A 22,386-nucleotide genomic window follows, 5' to 3' on the forward strand; every position below is an offset into this window, starting at 1 on the left:
TCAATGTAGTACAAAAATGTACTCTCCTTTTTCATTTATGGGCTCCTAAAATACTTGCATGACATAAGACTCGTTTGGTTTGTAGTTGCCATATAACCATTTTCACCTTATAATAGCATTGTCTAAAATGATGGCTATATAGGCATGTATTCAATCTCCAGTGTATACGATGTAAATTAAATAAACATTCAACAAGTCACATAAATTATTTTAAAAAACATATAAAAAAAATAATAATACAATTTACACGTTATGGGTAATTTTCCAATCCACAGCCGTCAATATTTTGGTTTAAAACTATTTTAACGAGGCTATGCATGATATGACAAAATATCTCACAATTTACAATTTACAGATGTTCTCTACAATTAGGCCTAAGTCTCTTAGGTTGTGGTCCTCAAGACAATAGGTAACAGAAATGGCATGAAGAAAGGTTTTACATGTAGTCTATGCAGTGCAGACAGAGATACGAGAGCTATTTGTCTGATCTTTCGGCTTGTTCAGATAATCCCATTACTGTGTATGCTGAGTGAAGGGGCCCTATTGGGAGTACAGTGTATGGAAATACCGGTTTTGATTTAATGAGGTTGCTCGCATCAGCGTAACATCAGCAATGTAAGAACGGAAATACAACAGGAAAAGTGGAAAGGGCGTTCGTCCAAGTTCAGAACAGAAACGAAGATTTGAAATGGGGCTCTAAGGAGTAATATAAATAAAAAAACGTCTCAGGTAACGAATATCACATTTAAAACTGTACAATATATGCACCAAGAACAACGTTCTATGTTCCAGGTCTTTTATCTGTCTTGTCTAATGACTTCCCTCAGCGGGTTGTTAGCACTTGACAGCGGGTCTCAGAACGAGGAACTTTCTTACAATTCTGCATTCAATGGAGGTCCATCAAGGTACATGATTGGCAATTTTCGTCATAATCCTCTCATTATTAACATCAGAATTGACAGCATAGAAGAGGTGCAAAATTCTATGCACCTTACTTGAAGATTAGGAATGTCCCTTGAGTTGTACCGGTTTTACAATAAGGTCATTATACAGTAGTATCAGTTGTTGTGGCACATATTGTAAATATGATTCTCACCATAACCTACATTAAGAACGAGACTACACGGAAACATATTTATTAACAGAGAAAAGCAATGCCCAGCATCTATTTGATAAATGCAGACGACAAGAAACAATGGTTACTTTTAGTGCCTTAATACCAAGATATAACTGGGTATTTTGAAAAATGTATAGGCTATTATTAGAATTTAGATCGCCTACTTGGGGAAAATATATTGACATAAATTGATAAATAACGAATTTAGGATGTGGCTTGATTTAGATACGTTTGTGTTCATTGACATTCATTTGAAATTATGATTAGCCTACGAATCAAAAAATGTCAAATGAAAATAACTATTGTTTTAATTAGTGACGAACAATAAACATTAGTTAGTCAATCACAGTCGATGTGATAAGCCGAATTAATAGCCAAGTACCGTGGGCCGAATTAATAACCAAGTACCGTGGGCCTATCACTGAATTAGATAGTTATTTCTAGGTTTTAAGGCACATGAATCCAGGTGTGAATGAAGAAAAATAAAGCTTCATCACCACTGCACTAACAAAATAGTCCTTTCAATTATTGTAAATTTAGCACTTACCAATGTTTACACTTTTTGGAAGTTTAAAACGTCTAACATGATATTTCTGTTGAATGTAACATTTTGTATTTTTTTCCGAATAGCCTAGTGCCTAGAAAATCTTTGTTTATTGTAAAAACAAATATTTAAGTGTTTGCTAATTAAGTTAGCCTAATTGTTTTGGAATTACCGTTATTTGTCCCCCAAATATTGGAGTCATAGATGGATGTATAAACTAACCACAGAGCATGAAAACATGAGCAACTGAACTTGTTTTTGAAGTTCCAGTGATGAGTTATCTGTTTAGTGAAGATTCCTCTCTCTGATCTGGTGATGGAACCGAGGTTTTGCTCAGGACAGCTGCAGAATACGGCAAAAATCCACTCTCGGATCTTTGCCCAGATGCTGTGCAGGTGAAGTCAGAGTTGGTACTTCTGGAGCCTAGCGCACTGGCCGCTTGGCTGCTGTGACAACTGAGGCACGAGCATGGGCCAGTGGCTGATGGCGCGCTGACCGCGGCTGCACATGCTGCTGCTGCCGCTGCTGCTGATGCTGCCGCAGAGCTATTGAGGCCTGCGGGTGACTGATAAAGTCCTGGGTGCCTGAAGCCACAGAGAAGCTCTGGGCGTGAGTAAGGATGGGAGAGTGCACGGAAAGTATCGAGAGGGCGAATGGAGGTAGCGAAAGGTGACGATGCAGCACCAGACGCAGCTGCGGCAGCGGCAGCTGCTGTGACACCAACGTGCGGGTAATAGTGCAGAGGCATGTGGGAATGGAAAGGGTATGGTAGACTTCCGGTGGCTGCCGCGTGCGTCATCATGTAGGTGTAAAAGCTTGGATCTGCTGGATGGGGCCAAGACATCGCCAAACGTTGCCTCTTATCCTTCATCCGCCTGTTCTGGAACCATACCTACAGACAGAGAATTATCATTCATGTTTAATGGGACCCTATTCTATCCAACCCGCCTGGTAGCACAGTATTTACGCAATACAAAATACCGGGTCGACTCTCCATGCATTCTCCCAGTGTTCAGAATAGTCATGTGTAGTATAACAAAGAACCTGCGTAGACATAGCCCATGTGCGTTTGATAGAATTATGGGTTTTAAACGTATGTACATTTTTTTGTGAGTGTTTATTTTTAGGGACCCCTAAACAAATCAGCAAGTTGAAGAAATGAAGTCCAACGAAGTGCCTCTGACAGTGATTTTTCAGATTCATAGATTCATTTCAGATTCATTTCAGATTATATTATTCGAGTAGGCCACCTGCTCACATTGTGAATTACCAACGGATTAGTTTATACATTTGCTGTGTGTGTGTGTGTGTGAGGGGGGGGGGGGGGGGGGGGGGGGGTGTATGCGCGTGTGTGTGTGTGTGTCTGTGTGTGTGTGTGTGTGTGTGTGTGTTTTGATACATAAATGTTGATCAGCGTGTGTATCTGAATGTAGTGAGCATCTGAATATAATTGTAGCCTAGTCTATAGTCCTAAATATTTGTGATACAATATTATTTTAGTGAATATATTAGGCACAGCTATATACATTAAAATATGCATATATGAGAACATACCTTTATTGTAGTTTCAGGTAGATTCAGTGATGCGGCCAGTTCACATCTTCTGGGTCTTGAGACATAATTTTCCCTGTAAAACTCTTTCTCCAGTCTTCCTATTTGTTCTCTGGTGAACGCAGTCCGGTACCGTCTAGTCTCGGCATTTGACATGTTTGAGCTCATTCCATTGCCGTTATGATTGGAAAGGGAGGATGAACTTGTGTTGGAGCCTCCAGAATTATTGTCAGAAAATCCTTTAGGAAATAAATATGCAAAGTTATTTGATAGTTTCATGTAGGTTATATAAGAAGTTGCATTGTGTATGTTGGCTATTACACATTTCTTGATGTAATATGTTTTCACGCGAGACGATGCCTATGAAATAAATGACAAATTAACAAGCAATATATTTGTAGCAATATCGGTGAAATTTTTGAAAATGAAAGATACAATTATTAGCCAGTATTAGTTGTTGTAAAAGCCTACATTATTATTATTGCTGTTGCTATTATTATTATTATTGTTATTACGATTATATGTTTATTCTAATCCATTTTCCGTTTTAAGATATCATAGAATATACATTTCTCTGAAATGTTTTATTTCGTCAGTAAATCTTAATTCAGAGTGAATGTTACCTTTGTTGTTGTTTTCCTTGTGTTGGCTCGGAGAGCGATGCGATGGGCATCCCACCTCCACATCACTGTTCATATCTGAGTCTTGAGAAACTTCTGGGTATAAGTGAATTTTCTTTCTGCTTTCTGAGGATGAAATCTCCGCGGAAGAAGTATTCTCGCTGTTGTGGTGAGCACCGAAAATACTGTCGATTTCGAACTTGCCTTTGGTTGGAATATCCCCGAGACTTCCATGAAGCGAGGCGGAACTTATTCTCGGGCTTAGGCGACCACTGTGCTGAGAATTTTCGAGGGCCTCTAACACTGAATTTCCAGCGGAGTCTGACAGGTTCGAGAGCCTTTTCCCAGGCACCGGACTGTGCAGACCTCTCTCCATCAGAATCATCTCTTTTCTTATCCTCTCCATCATTAAGCCTTCTAGAAAGAAACACAATTTCCAGGGCTGGTGCTCCGATGAGTTGTGGCGGAGCTAATCCGCATTCAGCTCAGCAACTGTCTCTAAATAATATAACACCTTTTTATGAGCGAGACCGGGGGAAAAAAATTAAGAATGCCAATGCGAGCAATGAATGACTGTTTAAAATGACCCGTGCATCCTTTCTAGCCCAAAATGTCATTCATCAAAAAGTGGTTGCTGCTCGTCGTTAAGATGCGCGTGACGCTGCTCGAATGATCATTTATTGTAACAGGTTTATAAGCAAATAAATACGAGAAGGCTGTCAGTTGATGATGGAGGCGGCCTGCGGTCAGACGAATATATATCCAAGTGGAGAGGAAGAGGAGAAGTGAGGAGTGGAGCGCGTGTCCCTGGGTTGATCTGAGTCTGTTTAAGATTGCTCTTGGGTTTGGCCTCTGGGGTGAAATTGACAGTCTGATTAATAAAATGAGCGCGGCAACATTTCCCTCTTCATTTAGGAATATCATTATGCTTTGATTCTCTATTGTTTCTCCCTTCTGTTCTCTTTGCCCCTCAGTCTGTTTGTCTTTCTCTTTTATTCTCACTTTCTCCATCGATAATTTCACTGAGGCATTCTCGAATGATACATTATTACTGAAAGTTATTTTGTGAAATCCATTTAGTAGCATTAAAATGCGAGATATGATCGTGGTAATTCTGAACCGAATTTCACTTTTATGATCATGTGAATTTGTCCTAATAATTTTTGCATGTTTGTTTTACATTCCTCACTGTAATAAAAATACATTTTGAGATCATCATTACACTATATTTTTAACAAGGCAGATAAAATAGGAAGTTATAACATATGCTTGTGGTGTTAGCAGTTTCTTTAAAGGGGCAATCTGCAGTTTCTACATGCATTTTTATACGTATAAATTAATTATACTGATTCTTGAAGAATATAACTAAATGCCTCATGAACTTAGTTCAACTGTCGTACCCATCATAACCCAAAATATAAGCTAGTTTTACTCCACTGTTTGTAAACAAATAAAATTTAAACAAACACTGTTAAGCCTCAAAACATGGTTAAAACTATAATTTTGATATTATGGATGGTTAGTCCTTGCACCCATAACCCTGTCTGAATTTGAGAGTGGTTCAATTATCCATCCCCATCCTTCTGCTTTTTACCCAAACAGTGGCAGGGAGTCGCTTTGTTATTGTTTCAACTACGAATTGACCCTTTAAGGTAGTCTTATATTATCCTCATTGCTTCAGTAGGCCCACGGAGTTAAATTATGCCTGACGAATACTCGTTTTTTTTTTGTTATGTATTTGTTATTTTCAATCGTGGAATAATGATGTGTAATTGTGCTAATTTAAACCCCTCCTGATAAAATATTACCTATTTTACTGCAGGTTTGGAGTTGTATTATAATCAGGCTTATTTTATATTATTTGGTGTCGTACATATTTTAGAAATTATCCTATAGTCAAAGGTATATGTTGGACAGGCTGCAATTACATTGTGTTTTCTGTTATCAAAGATTGTGGTATTAGCCTACTATCGTGATGATTAGTCTCCCGATGTGCTGCCTGTAGATCTCTATTATTTGAAAAACTCGATTTAATGTTAAGAATACATCGAGGTGATGCTCTGTCTCCTGAACAGTCTCAGATTTAGAGGGAGAATGCTCTTATAGCTAAGGTTATCGGGAATGGATATTGTATTCGGTAAGGTAATGTACCAGTGGGGCCTGGAAACGTCGTCTACGCGTCCTTTGGCGCCCCCCAGAGTTTCTCTGGATTATCACAACGCTTGAGGCGGAAGTTCTTGTCGTGATGTACAAGGCTATACACTGTGTGATCCATCTATTGCTAAAATCATATGAACTAACATTTTGGAGTCAATATGACGGGTTAAAAGAATTGTAGTCGCTCTGAACTGGGATTATTTTAAGCAATAAGGCTCGAGGGTTTGTGGTATATGGCCAATATACCACGGCTTTGGGCTGTTCATTAATACGACGCAATGCGGAGTGCCTGGATACCGCCCTTAGCCGTGGTATGTTGGCCATATACCACAAACCCCCGAGCTGCTTTATTGCTAGTATAAACTGGTTACCAACGGAATTAGATCAGTAGAAATAGGTGTTTTGTCATAACCATGGTATACGGTCTGATATACCACGGCTGTCAGCCAATCAGCATTCAGGGCTCGAACCACCTAGTTTATAATGAAAACTATGTCATATGGGCTTCTTAAATATTTGTAGAAGTGGAATGGGAATAAGGGTGTTCATTAAAAAACACAAACATTGTGGATGTTTTGAGAAAAATGAAGTGGACTAGCTCAATCGTTGGAATTAGGATACCGTTTTTGGGGCTTAAACAATGAACAATGGCCGATTTCATTGATGCATGAATAGGCTATTATATCACCTGATATAGCTGTCATTTTGTCAGTATAAAAGCCATGTAAGCCTTCGTGTTTTTCCTTTACGAACCATGAATAGACTATTATGTCACCTGAAATAGGCTAGCTGTCATTTGTTAGTAAAAGCCGTATAGAGTATTGTAACAATACTCAAATATAACAATGATTTATTCATGAAATTGCCTACAATGAAACAAATAGTATAATTATTGGTTGATTCATATTATGATGTGCTTATACAATCTGTAGTATTTTAATTTGTCAGACCAGAGCCATATTTATATCTAAATATATACTCTGTCAGATTTATTGTAGGCCTAGATGCATTAGCCGCCTTGCTAATAGGTGCTATTCAGCGTTATCTTTTTTTATTTTACACCTATTTAATTAACTTAAATTAAGGACCTCTATTCCCAAAGCTGGGGCGTCAGGGTAGCCTAGTGGTTAGAGCGTTGGATTAGTGACCGGGAGGTTGCAAGTTCAAACCCCCGAACTTCATTGACAATAACCATTATTAACGACTTCGAGTTGTGCTCAAACGGGTGTCACTGTAAAACTTGAGAGAAGTGAGACAGCAGATTTTGTCCACCTAACTTCAAGGACATCATAACAGTTATACTTTTTATTATTATTATTATTATTATTACCTTTATTTAACAAGGGAAGGAAGTCGTTTATGGCCAGGTGTGGCTAACACGCTAGAACTGGCTTTTGACTTGGGTGGATATTCAGTCTGGTCTCCACAATTTAGTAATTCCTTTTACATGCAAACGGATAGAGCCATCTAGTGATGACTTTATACCATTGCAGGCTACCACCCTTTAGAGTGGGATCTGTGTGGTTGAAGGTTTAGTCGTCTCCTATTCATTAGCTTAACAGAACGCAAACACTGTGCCCAAAACGGGAGACTCACAGCCAAACGCTCAAATTCGACATTGACTGAGTTGACCGGTTAGGAATTCAACTAGTTTTAAATATTCATAGACACGTATATTATGTTTGTGACACTGTTGCTGCCTTCAGAACCACGGGATATAAGAAGGAACTATAACCGTCTTCACTTTTGAAGTACAGCTACGATGTGTGTTGCATGATTCCTGTTTCAGACCTTTCCTTACACTCTTAGAAAAAACGCTTCCATATTGAACCAAAAAGGGTTATATCACTTGTTTTAGATATGCAACCCTTAAAAGTTATATATAGGACTCTTGTATATCGTTCTTTGATCAGAACCCTAGGGATCCTTCTTCACTGAACCAACATTGGTTCCAGATAGAACCATGTATGGTGCCATTCATGAATTGTGGCTTCTAATGAAGAGTAATATTTCTAGCTAGGAATAGCCTACAATATATTCAACAATTAAATTATGGACAAAATAATACCAGCATAGTTTAGAGATAATAGTTTAGAGATAATTATATAGATGCGGTAAAGAGATCAATGGAATGCAGACCCGTGGAAATGAAAAGGGAAGGCGGGATAACGCACATTCAACAAATCTGGGCCTCGTTTCACAGAGCCTTTGTAGCGTTAAGATCATCGTTAGAACCATATTACGGTGTATCTTTAGTAGTCGCTGTTTCTCAGAGCCTTCGTCAGTAACGTTGCTCTTAAAAACCTTCGCACATCTACGAGTGAACCAGACTGCTTGTAAGAGCAGCCAAAATGCATCGTTTTATGCTTTTTTTGCCTTTCTGCGTCACTTTATTCATACATGAACAACGCTAAACATAGAATCAAGATGTTTAAGCTAGGTAGGCAATCTGTCTAACTGTGACCGCGGATAACTTCAGAACGAAGTTGACTACAAATACAAAGTTGCCACAGTATTTGCAACTGTTACAAACAAGTGAAAGATAAAAATATGTTTCAAATGAAAAATTAGATGACTCCTTTAAAATATAAGTACATGGCCCTATAGGCCTATATTTAAATAATATTGAAATCATATTGCGTTGTATTTTTCGAGGGTACTGTCTGTAATAGGTTTAATGATGTGTGACAAGATTTTGGCAATGACGTGCGCAATCTGTGATTTAGCCTAGTGTATTATTATTGGGTTAACATAATAAGCCGCCTCCATATTTGCAGCTACAGGTTGTAATATCTCGCTAGGAGCTGATCCGTTTTCAGTGTTGTGAAATAATTATAATGTTAAGGTAAGATATGAGTGGAGAAGGCTGGGCCCAGTTTTCTTTTAGTGACGGAATATAGGCGTAGAAGTGTTTTAACCATAGAGGTGCGTGGGTAAAATCACTTGAGAAGCCAAGTCCCCACCCAAAAACATATTACAACCTCTGTGTTGTGATAATTGCGTTGTTTGCTCTATAACCTGTTTATTCATATGCCTTGCGATTGTGATTTATAGGCCTAAAGACCGAGACAATAAGAAGACACAGTGGCAGAATAAATTCAACCACAACCTTGTTTTATCACAAAACCCGATAGCAACCTTTGTCCAGTGAAGTCCACAAAGCATATTGCATGTACAGTAACAGACTGTACATGACCTACAGCATGGTCAAGCAAGTACATTTTTCAGACGTTTTTGGACCACTAAACGACTATTGATTTAGAACCACAGAGAGTTACCGCAAGTCGCAAAGAAAACAGAAGCTGCCTCCACTATTCCAGCACCATTTCAACTTCAACATTTCAAAATCATGCTTAGTCGAATAAAGTGACATCTAAAAAATACCCAATACAATTTAGTCCAATCAACGTAAGCGAAGCTAAATATGATGTGGTTGTCCATGGTTCTGATTTCTGTGTGCATGTGTGTGTGTGCGTCCGTGTTCGTGCAAGTAGAACAACATGTTGTCTAACCCTACATGCAGAGAAACGCCAATGTCATCCTCCTCTCTTTCATGTTTATGAAACTGTTTATCACTCTGTCATACAGTACATGCTTTTATTTTTTGTTGTCCTAGGCTACCTAGTTAAAATTCTTACTCGCTAGCCTAACTTCCATTCATGGGCAACATTAATAGTTAGCATTAGCCTTCTACATCTAGCTACATATTGAACTTCCATCCTCTCAGGCCAGGGGTACAACAATGTATGAATTAACCTCTTAATGGTTGGATCAGAATCAACATTATAATCATTGACCAGTATGGACAATTAAGTAAAACCACTATCCAAATCACTATCCCCATCCATGGCTAATTTAGGAAATGGCTCCTTTTAGCTAGCTGGCTAGCTAGCCAACGGAGGAGAACAACACCATGAGATGCAACAGGAGTTGATAGGAGTGACGCCAAATCCAAGTTTGCTTCCCTTGACACTTTTTTTTTTGGTGCGCCAGGACCATTCACAGCTGAGCTCGCTAAGTTTAGCTCAACGCTGATTGTCAAATTTTTTATATTTTTTTTGTTAAGGGAGACCAGATGCTCACTTGCTTCCCTTGCCTTCAATGCTGCGGACGGCAAGAATGTCATACTCGTTAGGACCAGACAGAATAGATAGATGGCCTACACATAGAGAGACAGAGGGGCACTGTTTCACTGGCTCAGATGCTTTCTCCTGTGAGATACATTCAGCCTCTAGCAAATTGAAGGAAAACTATGAAACACAGAGAGACAAAACATTATTTTTGTATGTTTGTATTGGTCCATGTTTTGGGGAAGCCTGACTTCCCTCGGCTTCCATGAATACACACTTACAGAAATCGGTGGTGGTAGTCAGTCGTTTTTAACTGTAATGCAGTTAATTGGCGATGATGACATCAAATCGAATATATTTTAATTTGCCACATGCACCGAATACAATAGGTGTAGACTTTATTGTGAAACACTTACCTACGAGCCCTTTCCCAACAATGCAGAGTTAAAAACTAAGAGCATGAGCACAAAAAAACAACAACAAGATAGAAACACACAAAAAAAAACAATTAACGAAGCTATATACAAGAAGCACGTGTACCGAGTCAATGTGCTGGGGTATGAGTTGTTAAAGTGATTGAGGTAATATGTACATGTAGGTAGGGGTACAAGTCACTAGGCAATCAAGATAGATAATAAACAGAGTAGCAGCAGGGTGTTTGAAGAGAGAGAAAGTGTGTGTGTTTGTGTGTGTGCGTGCGCGTGTGTGTGTGTGTGTGTGTGTGTGTGTGTGTGTGTGTGTGTGTGTGTGAGTGAGTGAGTGAGTGAGTGAGTGTGTTTGTGTGTTTATGTGTTAGAGTGTCAGTGTAGTATGTGTGAGTGTGTGGGTAGAGTGAGTCTGCATAGAGCCAGTGCAAGAGAGTCTGCTCAAAATAAATAAGGGGGTCAATGCAAATAGTCCGGGTAGTCATTTGATTAACTGTTCAGCAGTCTTATGGCTTCGGGTTAGAAGCTGTTCAGGAGCATTTTGGTCCGAGACTTGGTGCTCCAGTACCGCTTACTGTGTGGTAGCAGAGAGAACACTCTATGACTTGGGTGGCTGGAGACATTTACAATTTTTAGTGCCTTCCTCTGACACCATCTGGTATCGAGGTTGTGGTTGGCAGGGAGCTTGGCCTCAATGATGTACTGGGCCGTACACACTACCCTCTGTAGCGCCTTGTGGTTGGATACCAAGCAGTTGCCATATCAAGTGGTGATGCAGCCAGTCAAGTGCATGGTGCAGCTGTAGAACTTTTTGAGGATCTGAGGGCCCATGCCAAATCTTTTCAGCCTCCTGAGGGGGAAGAGGTGTTGTCGTGCCCTTTTCATGACTGTGTTGTTGTGTTTGGACCATGTGATGTGGACACAAGGAGCTCTCAACCCGCTCCACTACAGCCCAATCAATGTGAATGGAGGCGTGCTTGGCCCTCCATTTCCTGTAATCCAGTATCAGCTCCTTTGTCTTGCTAACATTGAGGGAGAGGTTGTTGTCCTGGCATCACACTGCCAGGTCTCTGACCTCCTCCCTGTAGGCTGTCTAATTGTTGCCTGTGATAAGACAGCGTGCAGATGTGTTATTGCCTGCACTCACCACCTGGGGGTGGCCGGTCAGGAAGTTCATGATCCAGTTGCAGAGGGAGCTGTTTAATCCCAGGGTCCTTAGCTTGGTGATGAGCTTGGAAGGCACTATGGTGTTGAATGCTGAGTTCAATAGAGATTGCATCATCTGTGGAACTGTTGAGGTGGTATATGAATTGCTGATGGTGTTGATGTGAGCCATGACCAGCCTTTCAAATAATTGTATGGCTACAGATGTGAGTGCTATGGGGCAATAGTCATTTAGACAGGTTACCTTGGCTTTCTTGGGCACAGGGACTATGGTGTAGGTATCACAGACTGGGTCAGGAAGAGGTTGAAAATGTCAATGAAGACACTTGCCAGCTGGTCAGCGCATAGTCTGAGTATGTGTCCTGGTAATCCGTATGGCCTTGTGACCTTGTGAATGTTAACCTGTTTAAAAATCTTACTCACATCGGCTATGGAGAGTGTGATCACAGTCGTCTGGAACAGCTGGTGCTCTCATGCATAGTTCAGTGTTGCTTGCCTCGCAGAGAGCATAGAAGGCATTTAGCTTGCGTCACTGGGCAGCTAGAGGCTGGGTTTCCCTTTGTAAAATACATTAATGTGTATTGGGACTGACATCCACTCAAGCATTATACTCAGATATTTTACCTCAACATAGTGTTGAATACACATATAAATAATAGTAGACAAAATTTGATGGGGGACAACAGAGGTGTCATGCCCATAAGGGGCACAGGGGCACTTGTCCCCTCAGATTTGTCCTGTTAAAATAATAATAATAACCAATATCTTTTTGTAATACTACTAACCACTTAGCAATTTTATGAAGTTGGCTTTAGCTAGTCAAGATAGGTTCCCAATCTCCAAACCCTATAATTAGTTACCAAAAAGCCATTTCAGGCTATCAATCAAGTTAGTTAGACAAGCTAGCTACTCTATCTTAGCTGGCATGCCTGCTGGCAAGGTTGGTAGACTTTAGAAAATTAAATGTACTGAATAAGACTCACATTCCTTTCAATCTTTTACCCAGATTTCAGCAGAGATGCAGCGAAGCATATTTAGTTTATTTTTTTAAAAAAAACACCAGTCAGGAGGATACAGACAGCTCAAGAGGTATGCAGAGATATGCAGAAAAAAAATGTTTTACATAGAATTAAATCGAATGAGTATGACTCTAGATTGCAGGAAGAAGCTGTTTCTGGTTTTTGAAAAATTCTAAATTCTCAAATGTACGTACCGGGGGCGTAGCCCCCCTACTAACCACCCCCAGTCATCTTCAAGTACTTTGTGCCCACTCAGATTTTTGGGATGCATGATGCCCCTGGGGGAAAATGAGGAGATTTGGGATCTTTCCCCCACAGCATCTTTCCCAAACGCGTTTAAATGGCATTTCCATTGTTTTGGTCGAGTTCCATTGACATCTTTACCTCATCTATACAAACATACTGTAGTTTGGAAATATTCACTGATGGCCAGGGAGGGATCTTTGTTTGAACGATAACCTATGTCAATCTTGGTACCAACTCTGGCAGACTTCTTTACAGAACAGTAGGCCTACAGTAGCTTATGAGTTGTTGCCTGGCTGGTTCCTAAGAAGAAGAAAAAATGAAGAAAATCACGAGTTCATCTGCTAAAATGAAGACAAAATGCTACGCAGATACAGTATAATTATTAGGATGTAGAAGAACAATTTACATGCAGTTGTTGTCAGCAGCCGCAGAAAGAGAGATCCTCTGTCTCTGATAGGTGGGTTACTGTCAGACAGCAAAACATAGATACTATTTTAAAAGTAATGTAGGCTAATGGCTAATCTATATATAACCCCAAATAACCTTTTTTTCTAAGAATGTACTTTATTTGAAAAATGCAACTTTGTGTGTCCACAGGCTTTTTAGATGGGGGAAATGTCTACCATCAGGCCTACATTGTTACGTCCAGACAGCAAGTTCAAGAGTGATGTTCAAGTGCAATAGCGTTTCCATTTTGTGCTAATTTGTCAATAGGCTTTTGAATCAGTTGAGTGTCTTTACTGACTATTTACTATTTGGTGTAAACTTGAGCAGACTTAGGCCTAGGGTACTGGTTTCTACTGAAATTGTATATTGCCTAAATTCATTTCTAAGACTTAATTTAAATTATTTGCTGATTATTCATTATATAGTGACATGGATGTCAAGGTTTGTATAAGGATCCAATAATTGTTTAAAGGGCATGATTATATTACTACAATTTTAGAATATGGGCCTATTTATAGAGGAGTGGTAGACTTATATTCTTGTTAGACTCCTATTTCAATCAAATGTTGGCACCATGGTTTGTGGAGTAGGACAAAACTACCCCCAACGAAAGAAAACTATATCCAATAGCCACTTTAAGTTAAACATATATAATTAGTCGTAAAAATGTGAAGGCCTATATGTGATCATTGTAGCCTATAACAATCATTAATTGTATTTAACACGAAGTTAAAAAGGTGTTAAATGCTAAATTATGGAATTATTTTGAATATACCATAGTGACGTTTCTCATTATAATTACATGCAAATATGTTGATATAAACATTTCAAGAATAACTAAGGAAGTCGATACAAAGCCTGCAACAGTTTTCAAATGTAGACTCCTCCCTGCATGTTTAACAAGTGGGCATATGTATACAGATATACGTTGTCAGATAATAATGTATATTTTTTCTGTTCTGGTTTTGTTCTTTTGTTCAATTAGGATTTATTTTCCCGTGAAAATGATTGGATTGGTTCACCCGTGGGAAAATATCAGGAGTTGGCAACGATAACATTATAAATGGAATTGTAGGCCTATATTTTCAGTGAAATAAAAGCTGACATTGATACAAAAACATTGGCTATTGTTATATTTGTTAACAAAACCGTTGTTAAGAAGATTTTTTTTTTGACGCTATAAGCATTGCCTATTTGATATTCAAATGTATTGACGTTTTTTTCTTTCATTGATCATTTTGGAATCCTGCGTATGCTGTTATATGTTTAACATTCTCCAATATTTTACAAATATTCTTGCCCAAAACAAAACCACAATAGCCTAGTACTCAGAAGATCCATTAGCCATATATATTTGCATGTCACGTGAAAGCAACCGACCAACCACATTTAGTTGTCACAGTTCTGTAATCAGTCAGGCAACAAAAAAAAAACCGAAAGGGTTATTTGTTTTCATCCTTGCTTTGCATTCATGCACTGCAAAGCAATACGTTCTGGATCTGAGGGGACTATGTGAGGTTTTCACCGAGAAAAGTTGCATTGGCAGTTCGTCAAACTGAAATGGAGGGCTTGGGAGATAATATCACTTCTGTCCATCGCAGAAGTTTTTATTCCACTGCTCCCAGGACTAACCCAAGCCGGTCTGTACCAGGAGTAACGGTATACACAATTTCGGACAAACCAAACTCTTTTGGCTTAGAATCTCTTAAACCATATTCACCTCTTTCTACAGTAGCCACAAATGCGTCACTCACATTTGGCAGTCATTTGGGGAGCAGTTGTTATGGTGGCACAATTCCTGACAGCAATCTATTCCAACAGGGTGTGATGAAACCTACTTCTCAGGCGTCTCTATCTGGACACTCATCAGATAAACCAATGCATTTCTCAGGGGTTTCAAGTTCCAACATACACTGCAGTGAAATGCAGTCCAGACTGAAAGACTTTGGAAATGTTTACCAAGGTCTTTACCCAAGAATCACTGGATACATTGATGTACCTGTTGTAACAAGGGCTGGTCCTGGAGATCCGAGGCATGAGGCCTATCAGCAATTGAACTGGGCTAATAGTTGGAGCAATCCACTGTATTATGCCAGAGAACAGAAGCAGGGCTCGCAATTCTGGAAGTCATTCCTCACAGGTAGGTTATATCTTCTCTAACCTCTTTTTTGAACTATTATTTCACCCACTTGCATTTTAGTCTGTTTTTAATTGACTTGTTCAGTTTAGCCCAACCGAGGAATCCAAAAGAATAATAAACAAAGTCTATGCATTAGCCTGAGGAAAACAAAACTGCGAATCAAATATTATGACTTTCGATGTAACTTCACGTAGCCTATGTTTTTTTTAGTCAGTAAACGTCCTACACATAAAGACCACACTATTAACTGTAAATTACGTTTAGTGGTAATTTGTTTTCCTCTTCTCGAAACATGAACTGTCTTCTTGTTCCATACTTGTAGAGGAAGCAGTAATGAACCAGCCAGATGTCTGCACTTCATACCGACGTGGGAGGAAGAAACGGGTGCCCTACACGAAACTACAGCTCAAGGAACTTGAACGAGAGTACACCATTTGCAAGTTTATTACCAAGGAGAAAAGACAACGGATAGCTTCTTCCACCAACTTGTCTGAGAGACAAGTAACAATATGGTTTCAAAATCGTCGTGTCAAAAACAAGAAGCTTATGTCAAAAGATAGAGACCTTGAAACTTTCTCTTGATTTTTAAATTTCACCATTTATGAAATGCTGAATTGTCTCAGGTATTAGTCTCACAATATTTAGGTACATATTTATATTCATGTGTTATAATGTGTGCTGACTGATAGACTAAGCTGTTGTCAATTGTTTAGAGCAATATTAAATCATATGATGTTGAAATTGTTTTTCTACAATTCTGAAAAAAGATTTCTCCTGCTCTTTACTTAAACTTTTGTTGTTGAAATTATAGGGTTGGGTTATGTAGGTCAAATTCCAAGTATATTGTAAGAATATAAAATCTCCTAGATGTATTTTAAAGATTGGTCTACATTTGGGGTCCGTTTCCCCAGACAAAGGTTAAGCCTAGTCCTGGACAACAAAAAAACATTCTTAATGTAGAATCTCTATTGACAGTGATTCTCAATGTAGATTCTCCATTGACAGTGCTAGTCCTGGACTAATAAGCAGTCTCAATGGAGAATCTCCGTTATGGAAACATTTGTTTCAAGGTCAAAGCTTATTCGAAAAAGTTACGTGTTTTGTGTTGATAAGGTAAAATATGTTTGCCAAAGCAAATGGTGAATTAGGTATGATTGGGTCAATAAAATAGAATAATTTCCCGACAATCATATTTTTTCCCCTCATATTTCTAAGACGTATCAAGTCCGTTCTTAAACACTAAGTGTGCTTGTCATGTATATGGTCTAACAACATTCCAATTTTAGCAATGTGGCTGTGAGGGTATGCAGTCCTATAGGCCCATATACTTGCACGTAAGCCTACTTAAAGTTGTGCGATTAGGCCCCTATTTGATCATATAATTTCAAATATATAGTAATATTTTATTTGTCGACGAGAATGTTGTGTAACGGATATAAAGCAAACATTCAACTCAAAAGAGACATTTCCACCACGCAGAATTAGCTGAATGTTTACAATCAGGTCTTACTAATTACACATATGCTACTATATAGGGTCTAAGAGAAAGTCATATCGGCATGTAGGCCATCGCGAGGGAACCAATTTCATAATTCCACTAAAACTGCGGTTGTTTATCAATAGGTAGGCTTAAGGTCTATATCAATCTAATTTATCAATCAATCAAAACATTTTCATGATCATTGTTTATGACAATTTTATATACATTTTCATTCTGACCTATTGTAAATACTATGCTCTCACTCAAAGGAATGAATGATACAATTGCAACTATTCATGGACTTGTTTCGCCATCTACTGGTTTCAGCACGCAATTTCTCCACAAGAGGGATTTTCTTTAAAACAAATAACTGAATTGAAAAACAATTTTATTGCGAATAAAATTAACAAGTTGATTGAAAATCGTTATATTCTATATGCTGAAAAATCATAGTCGGTTTGGGGACATTTTTAATGAAAATATAACAACCTACCATTTGGTGTGAGCGTAACATTCACCCACCCACCGAGGCACAGAAAACGACTAGAGTTCATATAAAACATACGTCTGAACTTAAGTTTTTAGTGCTGTTGGCTATTATCTTACGGAGTGATCCACCCACATCAAAAGTTGCATGCATTATCTTTCAAGAAAGGACATCAGAGGCGATTCTTTGTTGTAATCCGCGAACAATCGCCTCTGCCAAGAAACTACACCAAACATGCACTTGGACTTGTTTTTGCTTAATCTGAGCTCTCTGGACATTGACCTTGAACTATACCAATATTAAACGGTTTCAGTAAAACGTTGGTTTTTGCAATATGCGTACAATATATTTTGGTCCTTAGTTTCTATGAGTGGCTAAAAAGAATGTCGTTTTAGGGTATTCTTAAATTTACTAGACTCGTAAAAGATGGGAGGCCACGCTGTCGCCTTTCTTTCCGGAGACGGAGCGTTTACAAATGTCATTTCTCGAGTCCGAAGATCCTGACTGTCTAGCTTTGCTGGGAAAACTAAAGGATAAGTATTAGTTAGCCTAGCTAGGTAAGATGACTGATCTAGATATGTGTCAAGGGCCAGTATGAAAACAACAGTTTAGAGTATGCTATGCTAATATCGATATTATAGGAATCGGGAAGCTAGTAATTTATCTTGTGAAATTGATAACAATATATATTTATGCAGTCTAGTCTAATCCAGTTGCTTACATATTTATAACCAGGGTTGTAAATTAAAAGTATAAAAAGGGAAATGTCTTTACTGTAGCCTATATGTCAAGAGATAATAGCCTGAAAGTGTGAACAAAAAATCCGTTCATATAATTTTTCATTTCTAAAAAATTAATCATAGCGTATAGGCCCCAAAATAATTTGTATTTTTTAGATGGCACAAAGGGTAGGCTAAATAAGACTATAGTAGGCTATCTATTATTATTTCCAATATAGTTAGTTATTCGTTCCTTATTATACTATGGTCTTCTCAGAAGCAATTCATTTAAAGGTAGGCCTATGCGAGGCTACCGTTTTGTTTGAACCATTGCAGGCCTATTTTTTGTGTGTTACTTTTCAATACACTAAACTGTTACTAAACTGTAGAGGGGTATATAGACCTATATCAATGAGTTGTGAACAGGGGAAGAATCGTTCGTTAGTAGAATTAGTATTATGGCTTTGAGATTGTATGAAAAAAACAATACCGCATAGCCTATAATATAGTGGTGGTCAATGACTTGTGAGCCCTATAGATCGTTTTAGGAATAGCCTTCACAGAAAACTATCCATATGTCTATGTTAATCTTGGTTATTTTATCGAAAGTTTTTGTTTACACTGCTGCCTTATAATTGTAGCTAAATCTTAGTCACTTCACATAGACCAGCCTAGCTAGCTATATCATCTCTCAACTTGAGCATGTTTTGCGTAAATTACATTGTCTTGCATTGAACATATAGTCAATTGTTTTTCAATTATAACAATAATCAGTATCATCATAGTTCAGCAACCTAGCAACAGTACCTTCTAATAATATATTGGCATTGAAAACGATCTCTTTGATTTTGATAGAGCCATCTAACCAACACCTTTCCATTTGACGATACTGTATATCATTTCTCTACGAGAATAACACTCCCATTTGTATTTCTCATATAGGCTATGTATTTTTTATTTTACTCTTGCATAACATTACCTTATGGAATATCTTGCCTTGCAGTATTAAGGCCAAGGGTGGGACTGAACAACATGTTTTGCATATCACGTGACACTGTATGAGCAAATCAACAATTACCTTCCCTTTATTCATTAGGAGTCTCTAAAAAGGGTTGTAAGAAGCGTTTGAGAGAGCTCCATGGAAATGTGTGAGCGCAATCTTCTGAATTCTGGCTATGTTGGTTCTTTGTTGAATTTTCCTACCCCGGAGTCGTTATATTTTTCCAACCTGCGGGGCAATGGAGCTCATCTCTCTGGGCTGCATCAGATTTCCTACAACAGGCGAGAGGTGTGCTCGCTCCCGTGGACTTCCCCAAGTTCGTGCACATCTCCGCCTCAGAGCCGCGCCTTCAGTGGCTACTCTCCGCCGTTTCTATCAAATTCAGTCCCTGTAAATACTAATCCCAACAACCACAACAAGGGACCACTTGACGAGTCCAATAAATACTACTTTCAGGATGTAAACCACAAGCCAGAAGAACCTGCTAGACATGCGCAGGCCTTTTCTGGTGAACATGGAGTTATCAATTTCGGTAGCTCAAAATATGAATTTTCGAACTTGGATAGACGGTCACATAATTCCGGGGCACAACACGAACTGAATCCCACCAACCAGGCAAGTGCCGCCGGCTTCAAGCAGTCGGCCCATTCAATTCCCACAATTCAACCATCTTCAAGTAATGCAGGTGCCAGGGCGTCATTTTCTCATGGTAAGATACTTCTAACGGTTTCTAAACTGTATGTCGAGACTATTTATTTCACCTCCAAATCATAGTTATTGTTTTGTTATATTTGATGTTTACACAATGATAATTGCAGACCATGCCTGCATGCTTCTGGATTCTCGAAAATAGAATTTAGTTTTTTTTTACCAAGTGTGGGAGATCCACAAGTGTATCCACAAGTTGCTAAGGACTGTTTCTTTTCTTTCTCCAGATGCACCCTGGTGCTCTTCACAAGTGAAACCCAGAAAGAAGAGAAAACCATACACAAAGCCACAGCTTGCTGAACTTGAGAACGAATATATGATGAACGAGTTCATAAACAGGCAAAAAAGGAAGGAACTCTCTGAAAGACTGGACTTGAGTGATCAACAAGTCAAAATATGGTTTCAGAACCGCAGAATGAAAAAGAAGAGGCTGATGATGCGTGACCATGCATTTTCCATGTACTGAGAGCCTTGGGTCTTGATAATGACCTCGTGTGGCTTCGGTTCAGACAAGCGCAGCCACTTCAATCCTCTGTCCTGAGCCACTGATCTTGGCAATATAGTTATAGGCCTATCATTTATTTTTATTTTAAGAACGATTTATTGTATATTTTGGATGGTTATACAAACAACTGAGCTTGTGAATTGTTGTTACTATTGGCCTTGTATTATTAGGTAGTTGGTGATGAAGAAAGCATTATTTATTTTCTGAAAGTCACGTATTGAACTTGTGTTTGAGTGTTTGTAAAGCATGCGATTTAGGTCAATAGGATACTTCTTGGCCTAATGATTTTATTCAACGACTCACACACTATATCTGAGCGTATAATAAGGTATGGCAATGTCAATGGATGATTGTTTTTAATATAGGCAGGCTATGCAAGCGTTCATTTTTTAAATTTGTTTCTGGGCTATGAATGTTATTTATAATTGAATCTTAATACATGTATAAGTTATGTAGGCTTATTGTATTGACGAAATACACCATGATTATACGGTTAGAAATGTATATTGCTCATATCTGTGATCAGTCCTTCTACGAGGCCTTCACAATTGCTCGTCCAAGCTCAAGTTCGTGTTTTTTGTCGGTGGAAAAATGAACCGTGAAATGTGTTTTGGATTATTATTATTTTTTAAATGTGTTTGCATGTCTATCTAATTCAACACAATAAATGTGTTTTTGTCTTATTTTTTGGTGTGTTCGAGTTTGCATAATGGTGCATAACGCAGCCTCCATTTTTCTGCTGCATTCAAGGCGCTTGGGTGGCTCTGTAGGCCTATAACTGCATTGGGGGTCCAGTTTATGAATAATTAGAACAGTTTACTGGCACATATCACGTGTGATATTGGTATCGACGTTATATCGAAAAGCTACATATTTTACATCAATGCATACAATTCCATGACGACTTGGTGTACATGTATATGCAGGTACATGTGCACATTTGTGTTGACATTTGAGGCTACATACATTGCTCAAAATGCCACTATAACACTTGTGGTGCAATTTCATCATATCTGTCCAGCACGTCCACGTAGGGTAGCATTTACTGCATAGTTAGGCCTATGTGGATTCCACTTAGTATACCGCAGTACCTACTGCTACGATTACATGTTTGTATTATCTATTTATTCAAGCGGCACATCGACACATATAGGCTAGGCTATTCCCGAAACAGACCTACAGGAATTGACTACTTACTGAATATGATCGCTCTCACTCCTTAGCCTATGACCTTTGCCGCTTTGTTTGCTTGTAAATATTCAATTTAATAGCCTACCTTACACGAATTCATTGATTGTTAAATGTATAAATGGTTTTGGGGTTTTCGAGGGAGTAACTTGTAGGATATATTCAGTGGTGGAAAAAATACCACTTGAGTAAAAGTAAAGATACCTCAATAGAAAATGACCCAAGTGAAAGTCCCCCAGTAAAATACTACTTGAGTAAAATTCTAAAAGTAGACTATTTGGTTTTAAATATAGCCTACTTAAGTATAAAAAGTAAATGAAATTGCTCAAATATACTTAACTATCAAAAGTAAAAGTATAAATAATTTAAAATTCCTTATATTAAGGAAACCAGATGGGACGATTTTCTTTTTTTTCTAGTTTACTTGTAGCCAGGGGCACACTTCAAAACTCAGACATCATCTACAAATTAAGCATTTGTTTTTAAAGAGTCTGCCATATCAGATCCTTCAAAGCATTCGAAATGTAAGGACTGCTTTTGAGTGTCGGGGAAAATGTATGGAGTAAAACCTACATCAGTTTTTTACGAATGTAGCGGAGTAAAAGTTGTTACAAATATAAATAGTAAAGTAAAGATACCTCCCAAAACTACTTAAGTAGTAAGTAGTTTTACTTGAGTGCTTTACATCACTGGATATATTCAGGGACGCAGGAGGCTATAGGCCTAACTGTTATAAACAATCTAGCATTATTCCCAAAGCACACAAGCTCTTGAAATGCTTCAGAATGGCCTACAGCTA

General features: G+C 38.5%; 3 protein-coding genes across 3 annotated transcripts in view; 2 read left to right on the forward strand and 1 right to left on the reverse strand.

Moving 5' to 3' along the window:
- evx2 (even-skipped homeobox 2) overlaps nucleotides 1-4,651 on the reverse strand; it is a 4,915-nt gene extending 264 nt beyond the window's left edge. The window contains exons 1-3 of the mRNA XM_036974459.2: nucleotides 3,836-4,651; nucleotides 3,216-3,451; nucleotides 1-2,553 (exon numbers count right to left, since the gene is read on the reverse strand). The exon at nucleotides 1-2,553 is cut by the window's left edge and continues 264 nt beyond it. Of these exons, the coding sequence (XP_036830354.1) occupies nucleotides 1,939-2,553; nucleotides 3,216-3,451; nucleotides 3,836-4,241 (1,257 nt within the window). The 5' untranslated portion in view covers nucleotides 4,242-4,651 and the 3' untranslated portion in view covers nucleotides 1-1,938. The remainder of the gene's footprint in view (nucleotides 2,554-3,215; nucleotides 3,452-3,835) is intronic.
- Nucleotides 4,652-14,900: 10,249 nt separating this feature from the next.
- Nucleotides 14,901-16,144, forward strand: hoxd13a (homeobox D13a). Its single transcript, XM_021584389.3, has 2 exons — nucleotides 14,901-15,500; nucleotides 15,823-16,144. Exons 1-2 carry the CDS (start codon nucleotides 14,921-14,923, stop codon nucleotides 16,080-16,082), a joined length of 840 nt encoding a protein of 279 aa, XP_021440064.1. The 5' UTR covers nucleotides 14,901-14,920; the 3' UTR covers nucleotides 16,083-16,144.
- A 3,132-nt stretch (nucleotides 16,145-19,276) lies between these two features.
- On the forward strand, nucleotides 19,277-21,082 carry hoxd12a (homeobox D12a). Its single transcript, XM_021597211.3, has 2 exons — nucleotides 19,277-19,895; nucleotides 20,122-21,082. The coding sequence occupies exons 1-2, from the start codon at nucleotides 19,325-19,327 to the stop codon at nucleotides 20,358-20,360; spliced, it is 810 nt and encodes a 269-aa protein (XP_021452886.1). The 5' UTR covers nucleotides 19,277-19,324; the 3' UTR covers nucleotides 20,361-21,082.
- The last annotated feature ends 1,304 nt before the right edge of the window (nucleotides 21,083-22,386 follow it).

Source organism: Oncorhynchus mykiss, chromosome 3 (assembly GCF_057628025.1).
Source record: "Oncorhynchus mykiss isolate SJ-2025 chromosome 3, ASM5762802v1, whole genome shotgun sequence".
Lineage (NCBI taxonomy): Eukaryota > Metazoa > Chordata > Actinopteri > Salmoniformes > Salmonidae > Oncorhynchus > Oncorhynchus mykiss.

Bases quoted from the DNA above. Each gene is read 5' to 3' on its own strand.
- hoxd12a (XM_021597211.3), top strand. From the start codon at position 19,325: ATGGAAATGTGTGAGCGCAATCTTCTGAATTCTGGCTATGTTGGTTCT. The intron at 19,896-20,121 runs GTAAGATACTTC...TTCTTTCTCCAG, and splicing joins CAGGGCGTCATTTTCTCATG to ATGCACCCTGGTGCTCTTCA.
- hoxd13a (XM_021584389.3), top strand. From the start codon at position 14,921: ATGGAGGGCTTGGGAGATAATATCACTTCTGTCCATCGCAGAAGTTTT. The intron at 15,501-15,822 runs GTAGGTTATATC...CCATACTTGTAG, and splicing joins CTGGAAGTCATTCCTCACAG to AGGAAGCAGTAATGAACCAG.